At 44.8% G+C, this 24,826-nt stretch overlaps 2 protein-coding genes across 5 annotated transcripts in view; both read right to left on the bottom strand.

Annotated features, from left to right (window-relative positions):
• Window positions 1–2,986: 2,986 nt before the first annotated feature.
• Window positions 2,987–3,364, bottom strand: LOC130476974 (tumor protein p53-inducible protein 11-like). Its single transcript, XM_056848975.1, has one exon. It carries the CDS (start codon window positions 3,332–3,334, stop codon window positions 2,987–2,989), a length of 348 nt encoding a protein of 115 aa, XP_056704953.1. The 5' UTR covers window positions 3,335–3,364.
• Window positions 3,365–5,386: 2,022 nt separating this feature from the next.
• SMARCA2 (SWI/SNF related, matrix associated, actin dependent regulator of chromatin, subfamily a, member 2) overlaps window positions 5,387–24,826 on the bottom strand; it is a 171,478-nt gene continuing 152,038 nt past the window's right edge. For all 4 annotated transcript variants that reach the window (XM_056848132.1, XM_056848129.1, XM_056848130.1 and 1 more), the window contains 5 exons: window positions 15,469–15,574; window positions 13,841–13,942; window positions 9,991–10,120; window positions 9,374–9,516; window positions 5,387–5,636 (listed from right to left, as the gene is read on the bottom strand). In XM_056848132.1, the coding sequence (XP_056704110.1) occupies window positions 5,601–5,636; window positions 9,374–9,516; window positions 9,991–10,120; window positions 13,841–13,942; window positions 15,469–15,574 (517 nt within the window). In that variant the 3' untranslated portion in view covers window positions 5,387–5,600. The remainder of the gene's footprint in view (window positions 5,637–9,373; window positions 9,517–9,990; window positions 10,121–13,840; window positions 13,943–15,468; window positions 15,575–24,826) is intronic.

Consider the following 24,826-nt stretch of genomic DNA (forward strand, 5'->3'; position numbering starts at 1 on the left):
AGCTTTATTAGCTACAACAGACAAGGAGCATTTTGGCGAAGCATGAGGGGCAGATTCGAGCATCAATTGACCACCCTGTCACCTGATGAAACCATCCCCAACCTGTTTGGGCAGCACCAGAGTGGTGAAACAGTGGTACCACTATGACATAAATCTCTGAATGGTTCCTACGCCACCTGGAAATGGAGTTACGTGACAGCCCCTGAGCTGAGCATCTCTGATAAGCTCCACCCAAAGACACCTTATGGGGGTCCACATCAAAGGGGAAGGCAGGTATGCAGACACATCTTCCCCAAATTGGATCTGACCTGATGCCAAAAACCGCCAAGCTGTGATAAAAGCAACTTAACAGAAAAACCATAAACAAAGGGAGGGAGAGTGGATCTGATGTGCCAGCAAACAAGGCCAGGCTGCTGTGCTGTGCAGCCTTAAATAAGCTGTGGGGATGTGGGCAAATCGCTGCCGCTTTGCAGAAATTGCCCAGCCCCCAGCCTGCTATAGGCTGCCCAAAGGGGAAGGGGTGGGCAGCACACCACAGCCCAGCCATGCAGGGCAGAGCAGCCTAGGACATACATCTCTGAGTGGTTCCTACACCACCTGGAAATGGAGCTACACAACAGCCCCCAAGCTAGGCATCCCTGGTAAGATCCACCCCAAGACCCCTTATGGGGGTCCCCAACAAAGGGGTAGGCATGTATGTAGACACGTCTTCCCTGAATTGGTTCCAACTCGATGCCAAAAACCAACCAAACCCGCCAAAAGCTCTTGCTGGCGCAACCAACAATGAAGTGAATCCTGAATCCCATGGAGCCAAAGGTCTTGTCCCCAGCTGGACAGGTGCACTCCATCTGAGCAGTACACAGCATCTTGCTGGAAAGCTATATCCGTATATGGTGGTGTGGGGCCTTGGCACCGGACGTAGATCTGGCCAGGATGCAGAAACAACACGCAAAGTTGACATGGCCCATAAGGACCTGTACCTCCTCAAGGGTGCATTTTTTCTTAGCTTGGACCATTGTGATAAAGGCATAGAGTGCAGCTAACTTATCCTGGGGTAGGCTGGAGGTGCCCGACACAGAGTCAACTAAAATTCCCAGGTAAACTAAGCATGTGGCTAGGCCTTCAGTTTTGTCAGGGGCAAGAGGCACTCCCAGCTCATCTGCTAGTGCTTGAAATGCCAACAGGTGGGATGAGCATGCGCAGCTTTTGGCATGACCTGCAAAAAGAAAATCATCCAAGTAATGAGTGAAGTGTCAGGATCCAGTGCAGGTCATGAAGGCCCACTCAAGAAAAGTGCTAAAGGCCTCAAAGGTGGCGCATGAGACAGAGCAGCCCATCAGCATGGCCTTGTTGACATACCAAAAACCATTAAACTTAAAGCCTAAGAGACAATGGTCTATTGGGTTCACCGGCAGTAGCCACAAGGCAAGCTTGATGTCACATTTGGCCATAAGTATGCCCACCCCACATGCCCGAACTATATCTACAGCATGATACATCATCTATATTCACCTGGGGTCTTTTTTGGGACCACACCTATGGGGGATACCCTAAGGTTAGGGAGCGGAGGAGAAGGGAATGGAGCCGCGACCCTCCCGGCTGCACACTTTTTTCTCTACCTTTGCTGTTACTATTTCTGAAAAATCATTCACCGATTGCAAATTGGCAGATTCAAAGGGGAGGCGTTGACCTATGAAAGGAATCCTAAAACCCAAGGAAAACCCATCCCAAAGGAATTTTGCAGCCACGTGGTCAGGGTAGATCTTTAGCAAGCAAGCCAACTGGTTAAGCCGAATAGGGGTAGGGCCTAGTGTAAGGCCACTGGAGACAGGTGGGTTGTTACTTTTCTGCTCCTGTGGCAATACTTGAGGCAGAGCTCAGTCCGCCCTCCTTCCTGTTATCCCTGGGAAGGGGGTGACTGCCTCGAAAGGGCTGCTGGCCACGAGTACGAGGGAAAGATGGCCTGAGATGGGGGTCAAAACAATTATCACAGTTGTGCTCATACTTGCAGCGAGTACACTGGCATCTGCCTTGGTTATGTTCCCAGCATACTCTGTGGTTAGACTCATTCCTAAAAGCGCCCCTGCTAGACTTGTCAGTGTCAAACTTGCCCCTTACTTGAGTACGCATGTACAAAACCTGAGTTTGTCATTGAGTAGATCCCAAAATATGTGCTCACTATGACAGGCCCATTTACGGAATGCCTCATCGTAGACCATAGCAGTGGAGTCCCCAGCTATTTCTCTGGCACACGTTAAACATGTGGTTGCTTAAATGCCAACCCCTTTCTGGGTAAGCGGCCTGAACAACCCCCATGAACATGCCATAGCCTGCCATCCAGTTGTAAAAACTGTGCTTGGCCGTGGCACCCTTGACCCATTTTTTTTACTCAGAATCGGGCTGCTTTTCCCATCATCGGAGTTGGGTTTTAAAAGAGTAAAAATGTCAACATAATCACAGCAGTAGTTGTTTCAAGTCTTCGCTATTTTCTGCCAGTAATGTAGTATCATTGGCATATCTCAACTTAATGTTCCTCCCCCCAATTTCCACTCCACCTTCATCTAAATCTAATCCAGCTTTCCTAATTATATGTTCTGCGTACAGATTGAAGTGATAGGGAGATAAAATACATTGTTGTCTAACACCTTTGCCAATTGGAAACCATTCGTTTTTTTTTACAGGAGTTGTTTGACTTTGGAATCAGCTACCTAGGGAAGTGGTGAGCTCCCCCTTACTGGCAGTCTTTAAGGAAAGGCTGGACAAGCACTTGTCAGGGATGCTCTAGTTTGATCCTGCATTAAGCAGAGGACTGGACTAGATGGCCAGAATCGCCCCTTCCAACTATTTGATTCTGTGATTCTAAGGGAGAGACTTACCTGTTCAATCAGACATTTAATTTAAACTTTATTTTTTTTGAACAAAAAGAATGCGAAGTTTATGACACAAGACCTCCCCCCCAGCCCCCACCCTTGGGAAGCCTTAGGAATTACACTTTCTTGGGCCGGCATCCAACTTGATAATAATAATAAATGCTGATGCAGACGAAGAGGGTGATGGTGGTCACCAAGAACTGTATTCCAAAATAGCATGCTTCTGTCAGTAAGGTCCAACGTATGATGATCTTCTCAGCTGTGTATAGAGAATTCCACATGATGAGGGAGATGCTAAGCAAGGCTCCTCCATACAGACGGATGGGCGTCTTGCTGTTGACAGACTCTTCTTCAAAGACAGCATCGTAGAGCTGATCAGGAAATGTGAGAGCCATAATGGCAACCCCGGAAAATATGACGGCCGACACAAATTGCCAAACCCTGAGCCCCAAGGGTTCCCTCATAGCAAACTTTATTTCATTGCCCAAGACTTGACTGATAGTCTTAGCGCATGGTCCACCTCAGAGAGAGCCCGCTCGCCCAAACGAAGCGCCGCGCCGCGAACCCCAGCCGGGAGCCCCGTTCACACCCCGAGGGGTCCGGCGCAGTCAAGCCGATCCGCGCGCCTAAACTTTATTTTTTAAAGAAAAAACAGCTGTAGTATGACTGGTGCAACCCATCACAGGTCAGGTCATGGAGCCTTATGATTTGAAGATCAATATTCTAGTAGCAGCTCACATTTTAATTAAAACAAATGGTTTTGCATTCACGAGGGTTGCATAAATATTCATGTAAGATCAGGGTGTTTTTTGTTTTTTAAAAAAACCACGTTTTATATGCAATATTGTATTTCTTCTAGGATAGATGCATTAAATAATCCTCTGAATGTTCTGTTTATATCCCAAGTAGAGATGTTTTATTTTAAGTAATTTTCATGTCACTTGCATATTACAGGCATGACTTCTTGTGCCCATCTTCCATTACGATCTCCAAACCAGAATTTTCATGAAGTATCATACAGTGTTGAACCACTCCCCCCAAAATGTTCCATGTGCAACATGTTGTGCACACAGAGTTCCCACATCAGGATCCCTGCCTCTTCAGAATCTGGGGGAGTATTGCAGCAATAGAGAAGTATCTGTGGAACTAACTCTGAAACCAGAATCAACAAGAAGCTTGCATGTGCAGGAAATCTTGTGTGATTGATCTCCTTTGTTCAAAAACACTTCATGTAATGTGCTGTGTGGGAATTGCTTCCCAATCCACCTCTGTAATTTTGTGTATGGGTGTGTGTCAAGTCAAGAGCTGATTTATGGCAACCCCATAGGGTTTTCAAGGCAAGAGACGTACGGAGGTGGTTTGCCGTTGCTTGCCTCTGCATGGGCTGAGACAGTTCTGAGAGAGCTTTGACTGGCCTAAGGTCACCCAGCAGGCTTCATTCCTTTTTTTGAGCAGGAAGGATTACAAAGATCTACCCTCCATCACACACACACACAAAATACATGCATAGAGGAGAGCATACACCCACTCCAGCACCATAGACATCAGACTACTTGGGCTAGTGTGAAGCATAGTTGGGTAAACCTTGGTAAAAGCCTGACTAAAGTGCTGGAGAATCAAGTTGTTTTCCCTAGCCTTCTACTGGTCCAATCTGCTTAAAGAGCAAGCTGGAGGCTATTAGAGGTCACATTGCCTTCCAAAGAGCCTTCTAGAAGGATACAATCAGGTGGCACCACTTTGAAGGCAGAGTGGCTACTAGGCACAGACATTTCTCCCAAGAATATCCTTGAGTAGTAGCAAAAAGCGTGGAATATTTAGTCCAACACCACCAGGGCTTTTTGTTAGGACAGCATTAATTACACATCCTTCAAAATTTCTGGAATTTTATTTGCCTCAGGCTTATGACTTGCAACCAAAGACATTGTGCAAAGAAAGCAAAGATTAAGTACACTTTGGGGAAAGGTGGCAAACCACACAGGTAACACAAAAGATAATGTGATGAAAGAAGTCATTCATTATACTATATAGACTGCAGTATTCAATAGCATTTTAAACCCAACTTCTTAAAATCAAGAAAAAAGAGGGGAGGAAAAAAGTTCACAGCAGACATACATTTCTTGTATGCAGTTCAAAAAGTATTTTTGCCAAGAGATCATTGAGCATAAAGTGAAGCAATGAATGGGACAGGACAAGGTAAAGTCTACCTACTGTACATTTAGAAGCTCTTAAACAAAATTACATACGTGTACCACAGTGAAAAAAAATACAGAATAAAACCTTGAAAACTGCCTGATGGAAATTAAAATCACCAGTTGCTTTTAATGGCTTCTCCTGATTTGCAATGCTACAAAAGACATTTTTAAAAATCTTTCTGATGCAAATTGGGAGCATCGAATCAAATATTGAAACCAGGAACAGTCACACCATTAGTAAGCTAAACCCAACCCATAGAAATATAATATCAACCCATGTTTCTTTTCCATCAAAAGCTTTTTTTGCCCCTTACTCCCCCCCCCCTTATTTTATTTTTGAGGCCCTTTTGGTCACAGTATGTTTCTTGTATTTTTGTACACCATGATATCATAACTTTGTCTTGCACTACCCTAAAGCTAGTTTATAGATGATGAAAATACAGAAACACCCCAATGCCTATCTGACAAAATGAATTCACTGGGTGTAAAATGACAGAAGGGAAGAAGGATCTCAGTTCAGAAAACTTGACCATCCGCATCACTCATCATCACTGGCGCTTGCTTCAGACTGGTCCTAGATGCGAGATGCAGGGGGAAAAATGGTACAGGTTGGTTTTGGAAGGCAAGAATGAAACAGAAACTACTTAAAGGCTAATATTTTATATTCTAATACTGAAGTCAGCCAAATCTTTGGATACAAATTTGGTGACTGGAGCTGTGAAAGGATCTTTCTACAAACCTGAAAAGGGCCCCAGGTTTGCAGAAAAATGAGAAATTAAAAAAAAAAATACATTGGGAGGTTTAAAAAAACCCCAAAAATTATAAAAGGAGCACCTCTAGCTTTAAGAAACCGATTCCCTCAATGGCCGTTGCTAGGCTACCATAGTATTTCAGCCTGGGGCTCTCTGAGTAAAAACACAGGGGGAGAGGGCAGGCCTCTTTTTTCCAGACCTATTTTGGCATTTGAGGGAGGACTCATTGGGACCAGGCCTGACTAGGGTTGCCAGCTCCAGGTTGGGAAATTTCTGGAGATATTGTAGTAGAGTCTGCGGACTGCAGGGTTTGAGGAGGGGAGAGGCGTCAGCCGGATAGCATGCCATAGAGTCCACCCTCCAAAGCAGCCATTTTCTCTAGGGGGACAGATTTCTGTCATTTAGACTGCAGTTGTAATTCTGAGAGATCTCCAGATCCCACCTGGAGGTTGGCAGCCTGAGCTCTGGATGACTTGGTACCACCCAAGTGAAGATGGGAGGCAGATAAAATGTTGGTGAATGGCTGTGAAGGAGAGAATGAGGCAGGGAAAGGGGAGAGGATATAGGGGTTGCTAGGGGGAGAAAAAGAGGAAATAGTGTGGGGAGGGGGATAGAGGAGAAAGTGAGGTGCCCCCACAACTCCTTGAGTGTTCCCTACCATGCAAGTGGGCCTGACCAGTGGCTACAAAGCTGGGCCACAGTTTTCCTAAACAGAGGCTGTCAGGGAGGGGGCAGGGAGAGGGAAAGCTTAAGACAAGGGACAGATAAAGGTAGGTTTGTTATTGGATGAGAAGGAAATAGGGTTACCAACTCCAGGTTAGGCAATTCCTAGAGATTTGGAGGGTAGAGCCTGGGGAGGGGGGACCTCAGAGGGGTTTAATGCTTTAGATTCCACCCTCCAAAACAGCCATTTCCTCCATGGGCTGCCAACCTCCAGGTGGGGTCTGGAGTAACATAAAGGTGACAGAAATCAGTTCCCCTGGAGAAAATGGCTGCTTTGGATGGTGGGCTCTATGGCATTATATTCTGCTGAAGTTGCTTCAATCCCTAAACCTCGTCCCCAAGTTTCCAAGAATTTCCCAACCTGGAGCTGGGTACCCTAAAGAAGGGCTGATCTCTATATCTGGGAGATCTGTTGTAATTTCAGGAGATCTCCAGATACCACCTGGAGGTTGGCAACCCTAGCAGGAGAGAAAGAAGCAGGGAAAGGGGAGAGGCTATGGGGGTTTTCAGGAAGGAGGAAATAGTGGGGGAGAGGGAAATGGAGATGCCTCCTGTAAGGCCTTGTGGGTTCCCACTAGTTAGAATTATAATAAAGAAACAAAATGAAATCCATAGGCAACTCGGTATACAAGTCCCACTGAAAACATTTAACTGTTCAGTTAAGCCCTAAGGAATTTAATGGGCAGACACACATTTGTACCAAGACTCAGAACAGTCGGAGCAGTGGGTTATGCACATGTTACTATGACTCCAGATACACTGCGCATAACATACAAGCCTAAGTACAGGTTTTCACATGGGAGTGAGGTTGGTGTTTCACATGAATTATGGAGCTGCTGGATTTCCTCCACCAGACAGGAGGTTTTTATATACCTTAATGCAGAATGCAGTTTTTGGACTGATTCCTTATAATTTTCATATGTAGGCATTTTATGCTCCCTTCTGTGAACCTCAAGTCTGGTACATTTTATTGTCATCACTTGGAGAGTGCTTCAGTTCTGTCCAGATGGAAATTGTTGCCATTTTGAGGTCCACTGTTCGGCCACCCCTCACCATACAAATAGAATAAATTTCTCTTTGCTACTAAAGACACTGATTTTGGCTATTTGTGTCGGCATGGGGAAAAAATGTGTTCTGAACTGCTCCAAATGTGAGGATAACTGCCACACAGTGAGAGCAAGTGTAACATGTGCACCAAGCTTCAGAGGAAAGAAAACAGTGAGAACAATGAGGGTGGAATGAAGGTATACCAACTCATTCATTTCAGTTTATTAAAACTGAAAAGTTAACATTGGCCTAGTTGGTCATATTGAAAGAATGATCTCCACAGCTTGTTTTATTATCCCTCATGCCAAAGCAATTATTCCAGTCCCAGGACGGTCATTCCAGGCTCAGGCCCATTCCACATTTTCATTGCAACTTTTCTGTACTTTAATGGAGCCCATGCAAGTCAACTGGCATTTGTGGCTCCCATCATATCCAATGGGTCTTCTGCAATCTCCCATTGTTCCCAATGGGCATTTGTCTAATTAAGCATTAACATGCTCTAGATTATGGTTGTGAAGAAGCATATGTAGTTAGATTTTTTGTGTTTTTATTCAAAACTAAGTCCCACAATTCAATGCCATCACCCCAGTTAAGTCTGCACAGGAGTTCAGTTGAGTTATTTATAAAGGTAAGTTTAAAAAAAGGTTGGTGGGGATCCAAAGAACTAGCTTTGGTCTGCCAAAGGTTGGTATCTGGTGCGCACCTGTATTGTTTTTGACTTAATTTATTTGAAGAGCAAGATTCCTCTGCCATAAACTGCACCTGAAATTTTCTGTGTTTCAAAAGCAGTTTGTTCATATAGCCCAGTGATGGCGAACCTTTTAGAGACCGAGTGCCCAAACTGCAACCCAAAACCCACTTATTTATCACAAAGTGCCAACACGGCAATTTAACCTGAATACTGAGGTTTCCTCCCAGCTCGGCAAGGGGGGGGCGGCGGGGAGTCCAGGGGGGGGGGCTTTGAAGGGCTCCACGCTGCCTGCAGGCAGTGCGGAGCCCTTCAAAGCCCCCGCCGCCCAGCTGGGCGGTGGAGAGTCCAAGGAAGGGGGGGCGGCTTTGAAGGGCTTGGAGCAGGCAGTGCAGAGCCCTTCAAAGCCAGGTGGTGGGGAGTCCAGGGAAGGGGGGGGCTTTGAACGGCTCCGCACTCCCTTCAAAGCCCCCGCCGCCCCCGCGTGTGCCCACAGAGAGGGCTCGGCGTGCCGGACTTGGCATGTGTGCCACAGGTTTGCCAACACAGATATAGCCTATGGGTCTACAGTTGAGGAAACTAAAGTCCAAATTTGCACCATTAGTCATGTGGTTCTTTTGAACAACAGATTCTTCTTTTTTGCTGTTACACATATACTAGTTAATCTTTGTACTTAATTTTTGATTGACTGAGATATACTGGGGTACAGCACACATTCTGAGATTTAAAAAAACACACTTCCCCTTTGATTTACAAATCCTTGTGCCATTTTGTAAACTGGCTTGGAAAGTCCCATCAGTTTCAAGAGAGATTTGTAACGTGGAACAGGGGGTCTGTTTTTGAGAAGTACAAGCCTGAAGTCTTTTTGGGTGCTCAGAGCAAATTGTGCTGTTCAATGTATCCCACCCATGAGTCCAACTACTCCATCTTAATGAATGTCAAGAGCTCTAGTTGTACACTTGACAAATCTCTTGTCTCAAAATTCTGAATCTTCCAAACTTTAGTGTTCAGAGCCTGGTCAATAGAGCAAGATGGCAATGAATGGCACGTACAGGGGAAATCATTGTGAATACATCTATCGCCCATGTAAACAAAACTTACATTTTCATCTTGATCCTCATCAGTGTCATCATCGCTCACCACTGGTTTGGCTTTTACCCGGCTTTGGCGTTTCTTGCCTTTTCCTTTGTCTCGGTTTTTCTCATCTTTTTTGTTGAGCTTGATTTTTACTTTCACCGATTTGGCTGGACAATAAAAATTGGGAAGAATTTGGTGGCTACAAGCAGTATTTATATTTTCTCAACCATGAATACCATCTAAGAAGTCACACACCCTGAAAAGGATCCCCTCTTCATTCATTACCATGAAATTTGGGCATACAGATATAAAATTACAAAAGTGACAACTAAAATTTCAAAATGTATTTATTGATTTGTTTTAAATTATCTGGCCAAGAGAAGGTTTGGGAAACATGAATCCAACTCCTAAAATCACCAGAAAAACAACAAGAAAATATTTACAAGGGTACACACAGTACAGCTTTCTCTAAAATGTGCTTCTTGTTTATGGAAAAGATCAGGGACGAGGCCAGGAGCAATACAATCAAGTCAGTATACCCCGTCATTTACAAAATGTCTGTATCAAGACATCTTTCTCTCCAGGCAAAAAAGACTGAACACCAACTCAGACCTATTTCAGTTTTGAATTCAGGGACTTACATTCTGACTCTGATTCATCTTCCTCCTCTTCCTCCTCTTCATTACTTTCTTCCTCACTTTCATCTTCTTTGGCAAGCTTCTGCCGTGCACTTTTGAACACTGACTGGAGAACAATGGAATCCTCATAGATCTGTAGCATGAAAGCAAACCTGCATCAGAAATGCAAGCTGTGCTTCATCAAAAATTCACAGCATGGAACTTTATTTTCTATGCAAGCCCACAGAGAGCATGGCTTTTCTCTCCCATTACAAGTCATAAGTCTTGTTGCATGAATTTTACAGGAAATGCCAATGTTAATTTTTCATGCAATAAATGAAGGGGGAAAACACTTCAGTGACAACCCAGCACAAAAATAAACCTCTATGTTATATTAATTTTCAAATTTTGAAGCACCACCTGTTCTTATGTTTGAGTTATTTAATATTTTTATTAGTAATGTTCTTTGAGTCCTCAGTAGAAAGTTCTAATGAAGATTTAGATTACAGCCTAACAATATATTCAAGCAGAAATAAATTTCACTAATCTGATACTAATTAACAGTAAAAACAAAACAGCCCATATTAGCTAAAATGGATTTATTTATGTGGTAAGAGACTCTGAATTAACATACAGATAATAAGGTAGAGTTCTTGCAATGATCAGCAAGCCATGGAATCACCCATTCCTCTGCATTTGCAATTCTCCCTATACTTTACCCATGGTAAAGAGTTACGACTACACTGATCCTAGTCTCCATTAACATGAACTACAGTCCCTTGTAACCAGGCTTAACAAATGGAAACTTAGTTACCACTATCTATCATAAAGGTCGGTGGAGATGTAACCACTTAAGCATGGATGCAAACATGGGGCACAAGATAAGGGCATCTGCACATGCAAGAGAAAGCCATCAGGCCATTATGGCCACCTGAAAGATACCTGGTGGTCATTGGCCTGGGGAGGTGCCTCTCCTGCCCTGTCTGGCCTAGAGGGAGAACGAGGATGGCCAGGCTAGCATGCCAGGTGCATGAGCACCAGTGGTAGCATCACAGCAAAACCTGGCACAGTTGAACTATCAGTTATTACCTTTAAAGATCCAAATGGCCAGGACTAGCATTTTTAAAGGGCTGCCTTGTTTCTATAAGTACTTGAACATCTATTAAGGTAACTTTCAGAGATGCTGCCCTGAGCTCCTCCACCTTCTGAAGTGGGTGCAAGGGGTTGGTGGTGGCTACAAAGGGCAAGGGGCCGTCTTCTCCATTGTTTAGTTCATTTCACAAGACATAGCATAATGGGGCAGATCCAACCATCATCCAAGTAGACTTCCTCCAATTTATCTGGCTCTTCCTTCAATGGAAGAGCCATTAACTTCAAGAAAGTCTCCCTACATTGGAGGAAAGCTTCAACTGTGAGCTAAAAAGAAAGACGGGGTATAAATATTTAAATAAATAAATATATAAACAAACTTTGCCCAGTGGTGATAGGAAAGAGATAGCATCCACTCCAACATTACTGAGATCGTATATAAATTTTACATCTGTTTGAGCAAAATGCACATTGTTATTATATTTTTATTTGACACTTCTTTCAAGCTCAGGGTAGTATACTCGGTTCCTTCCTTCCCATTTTTATTCTCAAAACAATGTAGGTGAGGTAGGTTAGAGGATAGCTAGCATGAAGGGAAGCTGTACTTGCACAGAGAATCCACATGATCCAAATTCATGACACGCAGCAATCACACATATAGTGTGTGATTCATGACATGCAGCAATCACACATACATCTAAATAGATGTTTGGTGGGCCCTTGTTCCTCATGAACATTTGCAGAGGCCTAGTAACCTAATAACCTAAGAAAAGCCATGCTGGATCAGACCAAGGCCCATCAAGTCCAGCAGGCTGTTCACACAGTGGCCAACCAGGTGCCTCTATGAAGCCCACAAACAAGACGACTGCAGTAGCATTATCCTGCTTGTTTTCCACAGCACCTAATATAATAGGCATGCTCCTCTGACCCTGGAGAGAATACCGTATATACTCGCGTATAAGCCGAGTTTTTCAGCCCCAAAAAAGGGCTGAAAAAGCCAAACTCGGCTTATACACGGGTCAATACGGTAGGGTACGGTAGGGGGAGGAGGGAGGGGGGAACTTACTGCCGCTGCCACCGCTGGGCCCGCGCTGCTTCCTGCTGCCGAGAGCGGCCTGGGGCGGCCTCCTGCAGCTGCAGGGAGGCTGCCCCAGCCCCCGCCCGGCCGCGCCGCCGCTTCTCCCCGCCGAGAGCGGCCTGGGGCGGCCTCCTGCGGCTGCAGGGAGGCTGCCCCGGCCCCCGCCCGGCTGCGCCGCCGCTTCTCCCCGCCGAGAGCGGCCTGGGGGGGCCTCCTGCGGCTGCAGGGAGGCTGCCCCGGCCCCCGCCCGGCCGCGCGGCCGCTTCTCGTGGCCGAGAGCGGCCTGGGGCGGCCTCCTGCAGCTGCAGGGAGGCTGCCCCGGCCCCTGCCGGGCTGGGCCACCACCGCCACCAGGCCCGCGCCGCTTGCTGCCGGGAGCCCAGGTAAGCCTGCGGGGGGGGGGGGGGGTTATACGCCGACCCTCGGCTTATCTAATTTTCCCCCATTTTTGGGGAGAAATTAGGCACCTCGGCTTATACGCGGGTTGGTTTATACACGGGTATATACAGTAGGCATGCATCATGACTTGTATTTATTTTGACTAGTAGCCATGGATAGCCCTATCCTCCATGAATATGTCCACTCCCCTCTTAAAGCCCTCCAAGTTGGCAGCCTTCACCACATCCCAGGGCAAGAAGTTCCACAATTTAACTATGCATTGTGTGAAGAAATACTTCCTTTTATCTGTTTTGAATGTCTCACCCTCCAGCTTCAGCAGATGGCCCCACGTTCTAGTATTATGAGAGAAAGAGAAAAGCTTCTCCCTGTCCACTCTCTCCATGCCATGCATAATTTTATAGACCTCTATCATGTCTCCCCTTAACCACATTATTTCTAAGCTGAACAGCCCTAATCGTTTTAACTGCTTCTCATAGGGCAGTTGCTCTAGCCGCCCCTGATCATTTTGGTTGCTCTTTTCTGCACCTTCTCAAGCTCTGCAAGATCCTTTTTATAGGTGTGGTGACCAGAACTGTACACAGTATTCCTTGTGTGGTCTCACCATAGATTTGTACAAGGGCAGTACGATAGCAGCAGTTTTATTTTCTATTCCTGGTCTAATTATGGCCAGCATGGAATTTGCCTTTTTCACAGTAGCCGTGCACTGGGTTGGCATCTTCATTGAGTGATCCACTACCACCCCAAGATCCCTTTCTTAGTCTGTCACTGCCAGCACAGATCCTATCAGTGTATATGTGAAGCTGGGATTTTTTGCCCCAATATGCATCACCTTACACTTGCTCACATTGAATCTCATTTGCCATTTTAATACCCATTCTTCCAGCTTGTAGAGAATTTGTTAGAGTTCTTCACAATCCGTTTTTGTTTTAACCACCCTGCAAATATATGTCATCTGCAAATATAGTCACCTTGCTATTCCCCCTCTGCTGTTACATAGGCTAAAATTAACTAAAGCAGAAAAGTAAAGCATAAATTAGCTATATATATACTGGACAAGCACATTACAGACCAAGGATTAGAGAACCCTCAGGATTATCAGCGGACACTAGCATCCTCCCAATGAAATTAACAGCTAACCAAAACAACATGGATTTATAGTATGAATGCAATTTGGTTTCGCAAAAGGTTCCGTACAACAGAATTCTCTGTGAGTAATAACAAATGTTCACCCACATACTGTGTTGTTTACTGAAAAGGCATTCACTAGTATTCCTAATAATAACAAAAGAAAAATAATTTGAAGCAGACCTGTGATCCTTCCAAGTTGAAAGTCTGAGCATTGAGACACAACAAATTGATGTCCTTCTCCAGGTCACCTAGACTGCGATATTTATGGTTACGAATTCTTTCCTAATGTGCATATTTTTAAAGAGATTAAAATGGGAAAAGACAGATGGCAAGTTATCAATATGCTTCAATCCTGAACATAACAAATAAAATTAAGCACTATTACGTGTTGTAGTGGTTAAGAACAGCGGACTCTACTCTGGAGAACCAGGTTCAATTCCCCACTCCTCCACATGAATCTTGCTGGGTGACCTTGAACCAGTCACAGTTCTCTCAGAACTCTCTCAGCCCTCACGGAGGCAGGCAATGGAAAGCCATCTCAGAATGTTTCTTGCTTTGAAAACCCTACAGGGGCTCCATAAGCCAGCTTTGACTTGATGGCAATTTCCACCACCACGACTCTTTTTAATATAAGTTTATTAGTACAAAGATAAAAAACATATTCAGAGAAAAGATCAAAAGAGAATAAAACCTCTCTATATGGCGACTGGAAGGACTACATGACAGGGCTGAGTGGGTGGAAGGGCAGGGGTGTAAGTGATGTCAATTTCAGCATTTTCAGCTTCACAAGCAATGGGAATTAAGGACTGAACAAACAGCCATCCTGGCCAATAAAAGGCTAATTCACAAAAATGTATTTTAATGCAGCTATAGGCTCAAAAACATAATTATGCTAACCTTGCAAATACAGTAGCCATGATAATAGCAAATAGCCATAGATGACTGCCTACACTTCAAAATATTTGCAGTAGTATAGACTAAAGCAGTACATATGTCACAGTATATATACTAATGCTGCTTAATGTGAGCTGCAATTGTCTGTGAATGTGTCCATTGAAAGTAGGGTTGTCAGGATGGGCAACCAATGGGAGACCCAAGGGGGTTGCTGGTGACAGTGTGACATAACTTCTGGGTAAACCCAGAGGTGATGTAACCCCTCTCTAGGAATTGGTCAGACCTCTATGTTAAAACCACAGAGTTTTCAGTGATTACAAGAGAGAACTGATGTAACCACTGGGTCTACCGTTAAGAGACATCATGCTGCTAGGCAGTTTTTAAAATTTTCTTCTGCTACTGGTCTAAATGACAGTGGGAAATGCCATCTTGGGGGGAGGAATCCCATGGCCTCCGGGAGGCTGGCAACCTTAATGGAAAAATAAATGGCTACCATACTTGTACTGTGGTGGAAGAAAATGTGTTGTTCAAACTGGACAGAGATAAACATACCCATCATATATTTGAGAACAGCTCCTGTAAAGTCTCTTTCCAAATGTGTTCTGGGTTTCATGCTCCACCAAGCTGAGCTTTTATAAGCATCCATAATAATGCATAATAAAGAATCTTAGGTTCAATTACAGATAACCCACCATTGTAGAGCAAACTTCCAGTTCATACAGGTGTCTTGCTGATAGATTACTTTGTAATCTGAAGAATTTGCTTAAAGTCAACTGTTGACAGTTACACACATCAAAGATTCACAGCAAGCAGTATTTTATATTTACAGTGTGCGCAAGAGTGTATAATCCAAATACTGATCACTTGGGCTGATGTTGGAAGGTGCATTCACATACATCCGAAATGGTGCTCACCTTTATTTTTTTGAAGTCCACCGGCTTCCTAATTAACTCATAGTACTCTGGATATTCTTTTCTGGAAGGCAGCTGGATGAAGACTTCACTTAACTGTCGCCCTGAACTGTTAAAAAAAGACAAAAAACAATGCAAAACATCTTTATAACTCCATTTTGAAAGGGAGTGTACCTCAGAAAGAACACATCCATTCTCCTCCAAGTAATTTGAGATCATGCCTTCATAAACAGAGAAGATTAGCAAGGAAGATAACGCTGGAAATAACCTAGTAAGATACCAGAAATTTACCACAGTCCCATTCAACTCTTGCCCTCCTTGGGAAACAGCTAATCCTGGAATATTATATACAAAACACTGCTTCTGAAAAATTCTAAGAAGACTACTGCCATCACTAATCAAAAAGGGAAAAGCTTGGCAGATTTTCCTGCCACAGCATTTATAGCAGACATCTTGAATTTGTGCCTCACAGAGAACAAATGCTTGCATTGAATCTCCCAAACTGCATTTGGAATTGTCCAGGAGCTGCATACAGCTGTTAACTGCCACACGACAGAAAGGTTAAATGTATGCTGAACATTTTCACCATTTTAGCAGCACCATCACACATTTATAAACAACAATTTGACTGCTTCTGTCAACATTTGCAGAAATAATGCATGCAGGTTATAGTTGGTCTGTCACATTGACTGTGTGTGAGACCAATCCATAGTTTATCTATTACTGAACAGGTCAATCTCAGGTCATTCCTTTGTTAAACTGGCCCCATGCTGCTCAAACACAATGAAGTGAACAATGCACATAAGCCACCTGTCTACCTGCACAAGGATAGTCATCAATGAAAAATGGGGTTGAGATTGCTGAAAACTGTCCATAGGCTTCAAATTGTGGCTATTCAAGTTGTGGGGCACTACCTTGCATACACTTAATAAGGTGATGCAGTTAGAAGTAATTCTGAAAAGGAAAAAGGGCAGTTGTGAATTTGACCTATATCTACTATTCAAATTGGATAAATGCAGTACCACCAGTTAAGCCTTTCTCTGAGAGGAATTTGGACTAATGAAGGGACAATAGTGTATAAGAACATCAATACACAGAAGGCTATCTTGTTTACATTCCCACAGCAGCAATGCAGTACTGACTTTCACCCTTAGCACCCCTCCCCTGGATCCTCATTTTCATAGAAGGATTCCATCTCTTAGTCCCTTTCTGTATATGTGTTCCGTAAGCGAATATAATAAAAAACAAATCATACTAAATATTCTTTTCTAGCAAAAGTGCTGCAGTGGTTGCGACTGAAGGTATTCTGAAATAAAATTATTATTTATGAATATGCTATCTAGTTGTTATCTGTATTGTTAGTTTCATACAAATCTTAAAGGAATAAATGTGAGATCTACCAAACATGAAAAGCATGCACACTTTTCCTCTTCTGGTTGCCTAGCAACTAGCAGGTTATATGCTGAAGAGCAATATGACCTGCATAAATTAGCAAAATCTACCAAAAGATGAGTGGCACCTCCATACTATGACTGCACTGCCTCAGCATTGGGAGTTTTCACACATAAGCAAACAAAAACAGATAGCAATTAAAAAAAGAAAGAAATCCTTTCTTTATTCTTATCTTGGCAGGTGATGAATCTATCTTGATTCAAAAACACTGTATGGTGTTTTAAGCATATTAACATGGTGAGCCATTCCCAGGGGCATGAACAAGCAATTAATTTTAATGTTTATGTGCATTGATTTGACAAGTTGAATTCTCTGGGCAGTGTGCAGCCAGAGGAACTTCCAGTCTTCCTTTACTATAAACACCGAGCAACAATTATTCGTTCATTCATCAATTTAACACCATACCAATTTCAAACTACACACAAGAAAGTGAAGGGTTCCTCTTCCTTTGGTGGGACTAATTTGATGAGTTTGTCTATGAGAGCAGGACACTACCATTGTTTTAATTATGGATTGCTGGGCACTTCCCAGAGTGTTGCTTTTCATGTTATTTTTAAATGCACAATACAGTATGGACCATGACTCCTCTAGAACACAGCTCATTTATGGACACTGTATAGCACTGAACTGGTACTACATATGTTAAACAGTAGTTAAGTGCTGTCTGCAAATTCTCATGTAGTACAAGTAGAAAATGGGAAAGTGCTGGATAGCTCTATCCCACAAGGCAAGCCAGGGTTCTGATATAACATCAGCAACACATTTGCACTATAGCTGCTGTAACACCACCCTTGGAAACTTGAGGCCTCCCCAAATAACTGCCCTGAATCTTGAACATCTTCAGATTACAAGGCAAAAGGGCAAGCTCACTGCACCTGCATCTACATGATAGAATACCTAACTCAGTGAGTTCCTATGCAAAAATCACTCAAACTACCAACATATCCAAGCAGTGTCAGAAAGCAGTTCTCTGAATGGAATGGTACACACAGTAATAATTAAAGATGCTGTGGGAAGCAGAAATCTAGGATGGTCAAAGATTAACCTTAAGCCCCCTCCTTCAACCTCTAGGACAAGTCGCACAAGGAGAGCTAACGTACGTGCTGCCTTTGCTCACAGAAAGAAACTAATCTTGAAAAAAAGTCATTCCATCAATTCGCTGCCTAGTGCTTGTTTGTTTGTTCCAATTTACCTAATTGTGCCCTTGCCAAGTTTGTATCAAGGCTCATATATTCTAATGATAGAGCTCTGGAATCCCCCACGCTATGACCACAAAGCTCAAATTCTGAACTGAAATCACATACGAAGTTGATAAATGTTGTTCAATGGTATTCAGGTGTAAATCCTGCTTAAATAAACAATCAGCAGCTGTGTTGTGGCATAATCAACAATGTCGCAATCAAACTATGCTCTCATCAAAATGATAGCTGGCTCTAGTACAAGTAGAAACTCTGGACAATGCTGTGGAACCCTGCATTTCAACTTTCCAATCTGTTATAAAGGGGCATCTTGTGAAAGACTACAGAACTGGTCACTTCTAACTAGGGTTGCCAGGTTCCTCTTGTGTCTTCTGTGCAGTCCCGCATGTGAGAATAGCAAGCTAAGTACCTGAGGAGGCGGGTATGGGAACCTCAACAGAATAACGACAGTAGCACTGCCTTCCCCACAGCTGCATCGCTCCTGGAGTCGACGTCTATGGAATAGTGTCGCAGGAACGTAGATGGGGTGGACCAGGTTGTGGCTTTGCAGATATCATGGAGATCCACCCTGCCAAGAAAAGCAGCGGCGCAGCCTGTGCCCTGGTTGAATGGGCTTTGAGAAGCAATGGACACGAGACCCCAGTGGACTTATATGCCACCCGTACGGTGGACACCACTGACCTGGATATGGTCTGAGGGATGGCTGCCTGCCTGACCTTGTTTGTGTCCCTTGAAACAGACAAATAAACTGGTGTGTGACCTGAATGGCTTGGTTCTATCTAAATAAAATAAGAGAGCTCTGCAAACGTCAAGTGTATGTAATTCTTGTTCTGCAGGAGACTGGGGTGTAGGGTGAAACACAGGTAAAAAATGTCCTGAGACAAATGGAATGGAGTGACTACCTTTGGTCTAAATTCCAGACTTGGTCTCAAACCACTTTATCCGAATGAAACCTGGTAAAGGGGGGTTCGGATGAAAGAGCTGATAACTCTCCAACCCTCCTAGCTGAGGTGATGGGTACTAAAAAGGCTACTTTAAATGACAGAAAAGAAAGATCATACGTAGCTAACGGTTCAAAAGGTTTATGAATCAATTGTGACAAAACCAGGGACAAACTCCAGTTAGGCAAAGGGGATTTTACAACGGGGAAAAGGTTGTACAGACCCTTCAAAAAACATTTAGATTCCGGGAACGAAAACAAAGTGTAACCTTGAATCTTATTGTGATACAAGGATAGGGCTGCCAAATGCACCTTTATAGATGTAGTGGCCAGACCTCGGTTCTTCAATTCCAGCAGGTAAGTAAAAACGTCCCTAGGAGGGCACGAGTGCGGGGGGATGCCCCTAGTTGCAGCCCACCTAACAAACAATGACCACTTTTGACTATAAGATTTCCTCATAGAGGGCTTTCTGGCAGCTAGCATTTTCTCCTCTACACAAGTCAAGCTGCCTTCTTTGGTTGAAGGAGCCAGATTGTGAGGTGTAGAGAAACCAGATCGTGGTGATGGAGATCCCCACGAGTGCCAGTTTGTGATAGTTGCCCTTGGCCATCTGAAATAGGGAGGGGAACCAAAACCTTTTTGGCCAGAAGGGTGCTACCAGTATTAGTCGAGCTCCCTCTGCCCTCGCTTTGGCTGTTTTTCCCAGCAAGGGAATGGGGTGGGGGTGGGGGAGACATACAGTAGGTCCTGATCCCATGGAATCTCGAAAGCATCTCCTAGGGAAATGGGGTCTGCGCCTGCTCTGGTACAGAACAGGGGGCATTGCGAATTGTATCGGGTGTCAAATAAGTCCACCTGTGGGACTCCCCACTGTTGGAAAAAGTGGTAAAGGCAGTGGGGGTTGAGGGACCATTTGTGAATGGGTGTCACCTGCCTGCTCAGGGCGTCTGCGGTGACGTTGTCCAAGCCCACAGTGTGGATTGCAGAAAGGAAAGAGTTGTGTCGGATGGCCCATCGCCAAAGGAGAGTAGCCTTGGCACACAGGGATCGCGATTCTGTGCCACCCTGCTTGTTGATATAGAACATCGCAACGACGTTGTCGGTGGCAATCAACATATTATTTCCTGCAAGGACAGCTGAAAAAGAGACAAGAGCATGTCTCACTGCTCTGATTTCGAGCAAATTAATATGGAGTTTAGACTCCTCTGTGGACCAATGACCCACACCTGCATAGAGTCGCAGAAAGCCCCCCAGTCTGAGAGGGACGCGTCTGTATAGACAGTAAAATCAGTAGGGGTGGTACCCAAGGGAATTCCTTTCAGAAAATTGTGTGCAATGGTTCACCAATGTAGGGAGTGGAGAACTGATCTAGGTATAGACAACTTCCGTCCTTGTAGATCGATATTTACTTTAAAACTATGTAGGAACCAGTTCTGAAGGGTTCGCATGTGAAGCCTGGCATAGGGGACGACTGCTATGGTTGAGGCCATCAACCCTAAAAGCTTATGGATTAGGATTGCTTTCTGAAACCTGTTGGAGCAGAACCTTTGTACTGTCCTGTATAGCCTTCCAAAGCTGGATAGGCAGAAAAGCTCTATGAACATTTGCATCTAGAATGGCACCTATGGACTCAATTACTCTCACAGGGGTTAATCAAGATTTTGCCTTGTTAATGAGCAAGCCCAAATCATGCAGAATATTACAGGCAAGGGATAAATTGGCTTCCAGGTCCTGAGCGTTGTGAACTACAAATCATCAAGGTACGGATATATTGCACAACCTTTGGTTGTGAGGAAGGCCACTACTGCTGACATGCACTTCGTAAAGACCCGTAGTACGGTGCCCAACCCAAACGGGAGTACACTGTAATGGTAATAACTGCCATTATATTAGAAGCAAAGGTACTTTCTGTGACCCTGATGGATAGCCACATGAAAGTACGTATCCTTTAAATCAAGGATGGCAAACCAGAGGTCTCCTGATAAAAGCGGAAGTATGTCAGTTAAAGATAACATACGGAACTTAGGTATATGAAGAAATTTGTTCAAAGCCCAAAGGTCCAATATTGGATGCTGTCCACCTCCCTTTTTCTGGATCAAAAAGTATCTTGAATAAAATTCTAAATCAGAAACAGGTAGGTCCAATTTTGAAATGGCACCCTTGCCAAGTAAAGCCTGGGTTTCTTCTGCTAAGAGGGGAGATCCTTCAGTAATGCAGCCAGGGGGACCTGAACAAGGAGGCAATGATTTGAAATGCAACCTATAACCATATTTTATTACTGACAGGACCACTAGTCATCTGTAATGTTGGACCAAACTTTAACAAACATTAACAACCCGTCAAGAAAAAACACCTGTTCATTTAGTCATGCTGAGTTTTAACCCCTGCCCTGAGGTTCTCTGGGGGATTGGCCACCTTGTCTCCCCTTTTGTCTAAAAGACGAACGTTTGCCCTGTTGCGGAGGTACATACGGGGCCTTGAAACCCTGTTGCTGGAACATTGGTTGGTACCGGTAGGGCTTGTTATACTGGTAGGAGTGGCAAGGGAAATACCTCTGTTTATAGCTGCCCATAGTTTGGGCAGTTAGGCTCAAGGGTTTGGCATTGAGCTTGCTCTTCCGCATCCTATCGAGGATGGGGTCCGTATCCTCACTGAAAAGATATTTCCCCTCAAAGGGGAGGTACCCAATGCGTGCCCTTGTGTCAGCTGGCAGGGCAGAATTATGCAGCCAGGCATGACGCTGAAGCACTACCGCAGACACGATGATGCGGTTAGCATTATCTACCGTATGGCGAGCGCAATCTTTAATTGTTATTTAAACATAATTGTTGTCTGCCCAATCTAGAGCCCTCGGAGAGGATATTTTTTTGCTTAAAGCCTTTTTATCCTCTTGTAGAAATCCCAACCATTGGGCAATCTGATCCCATAAGAATACCTGGTAATGGCTCATTACCGCAGAAAAATTGGATACCCATAGGGTTAGTGCACCCGATGAGTACACCTTTCTTCCAAACACATCTAATTTTCTTCGCTCCTTATCACTGGGAGGTGAGTGATTGCCCCTTTAGAGCAGGATGGCAAAACCTCAGTGACAATAGAATTTGGGATAGGGTGGTGAAATAAGAATTCAGCGCCCTCTGCCATGATCTTATATAAATTTTCCACTTTCCCAGTAGACTGCTGCCATATCTTTAAAACCTTGGCTAAAGGGGAGGGCAATAGGACCTGTGTCAGCCCCATACAGAACCCCCATAATGGGGTCAGAAGCTCTGGAATCATATTGGGAATAGGGGATGTCCAGGGCTTTTGCCATGTGGACTAGCTGGTCCAAATATAGTTTAATATCAACTGGAGGCAATATAGGGGAAGGGTCTTCGATCCTATCTTCTGGGGATGGCAATGACGATCTGTCAGAGTCGTTCCCCTCCGAGTCGAAGTCATCGATGTCGGGGACTAAAGAGTCTGCATACAATCTCTCTGAAACCTCTCAACAGTGTGTAGACATCGCAGGCTCACCTCGACGTCGATGATAGTACTCAGACTGTGCCTCCAAGTACAGCATGAATGTTGGCGGGTAGTAAGGCCATGCAGAATGCCACGGATACAGAAGGGGGTCTCAGTGCCCCAAATGATGAGACTTGCACAGCTTGGATGGAGGAGCGGATGGTTTGCCACGTTTCAACTCCGGGGAAGAGAATCTCTCTCAGTCAAGGAGAGGCTGGCTGGGATTCTGACTCTGAGTCTGATGGGGTTCGGCATTGGACAGTGCTTCTCGGCATTGAAGGAGCCTGGCACCAGGGAGAAGGTGATTGATGCTGCACTGTAGGACTCCTACCTCGTTCACGCACCAAGGGTGAGCTGACGGAAGGAGAACGAGACCCCTGTCGTCGAGGAGATCGAGGCCGAGGAGGGGTCCGTTCAGTAAGTGTCGCTGAGCTGCATCGAGGTTCGACGTCAGTGGGGAGAGTTTTGTCCGGCGACTTTTGGCGGGACAGGGACTTACTTTTGTCCTTTGACTTTTTGTCCTTAGATTTGACATCCTTCGACTTTTTCTTCTTATCTGCAGGTGGCTCTGAAACCGATCTAGGAGGTTCGGTAGCCAGACAAGTTGAAGGTAATGCGGGAGTCAACACTACTGAGGAAGTCTTAGACTTTTTCTCAGAGGACCCTATCGAAGCAGTGAGGGACTTTCCCCATAATGAGGCTTTTAATCAAGAAGCCCTATGTTGCCGGGCCTTCGGGGTAAGGAGGTGGCAAAACGGGCAGGTCTCAACAACATGGGATTCCCCTAAACAAAACAGACACTCTGAATGTTTATCATTCAACACCATCTTCATCTCACACTGAGAACATTAATGAAAAAGAGCCATTTGCGATGAATAAAACCTCCAACAATGATCGAACAGTCATGAGGCGATTTCGCTCTGATTGAGAATGCGTTCTCCCTCCACGGTGGCAAAAGGAGAATTGAGGGAAGGAGCGCTCCCCCCATCACATGACCATTCGGGCAGGAAAATGGCTGCTCTCAGTGCAAGACGAAGGGGACGGGCAGCGCTCCAAGCACTCTGAAGCTTCGAGAAGCTAGAAAAAAATTCCTCCGCGGCCAGCCTGCACCTGCGCAGTCCCATGCAGGACTGCACAGAAGATACAACAACGAATAAGGCAAAATAAATGAAATTCCTACAATCTTTTGCAAACTTCTGTATGAGGCAAGTTGTCTATAACCTACAACTTCATTGCTTTTCTTCAAGGGCAATCAATGTCAACAGCAACCTAATTAAAATTTAAAGTAGTAGCTATGGGAAGATTTTCAGAGGTTTTTAAATTACAGTTTTTTTTTAAATTCAAGGACCACTTTATCCTTTTTTGTTAACAAGGCAATGTAGAAACAGAAAGGGGAACTACTCTGAAAGTACAGTTAACTTTTGTTGACAATACATTTGGCAGAACAAAATTTGAGTCCAGTAGCAGTACTTTAAGAGACCAAACAAATTTTTCCCAGGAGTAAGCCTTTGTGAGTCAAATCTCACTTCACCAGGTATATTTCATTTGCCAACTGAAACATATTTGACAGATACTAAAACAACGATGCACTGGTGTACCAAATACAAGACAATAACAGTACATTCCTAAGGTTTGGAGCTGAAAGCGCTTAGGAGGCCCGCAGGGCCTTCCGCTGGTGCAGAGGCCGGCATAAGTGGAGTTAGGTCAGTGGCAGCAGGTGGCGGAGGGGCAAGGGCCACACCAGCACACGAGAGGCACAGAAGTGGCTGCTGGCAGTCGTGGGGGTGTTCCCGGGGGCCTTCCGCTGGCTAGGAGGCCTCCTAAGGCGCTTTCAGGCCAGGAACGCCCACTTTTGCCCCAAGAAGTTATGCCAGGTATTTACCTGGTGTAGCCCATTGAGCTCCATGCAATGGCTCTGGAACCTCGTCTCTGTGTCACCAGAAAGCACCGCCCATCTCAGCCTGGCACCTCTGGAACCAGGCTAGGAGGCAGACCAACGGGGCCAGCCCAGAAAGTGGCAGCCCCCCCAAGGGGAGGGCCCTCAAAGGCACGAACTTCCCTTATAAGCGGCACTTTGAAGCCAGCGCTTACTTGACAGGTAAGCCTTGCATGGGCTGACATGCTGCCTGACTGTGCCGGGGGGGGGGGGTCGGGACTTTGCAATTTCCCCCCTTCAACTCCCAACTCTCGGGGGACTTTGGACATTGCCTCCTCCAACTCCCAGTCTCGGGGGACTTTGTGCATTCACCCCTCCAACTCCCAGCTC

This window comes from Euleptes europaea, chromosome 4 (assembly GCF_029931775.1).
Source record: "Euleptes europaea isolate rEulEur1 chromosome 4, rEulEur1.hap1, whole genome shotgun sequence".
In the NCBI taxonomy this organism is placed as follows: domain Eukaryota; kingdom Metazoa; phylum Chordata; class Lepidosauria; order Squamata; family Sphaerodactylidae; genus Euleptes; species Euleptes europaea.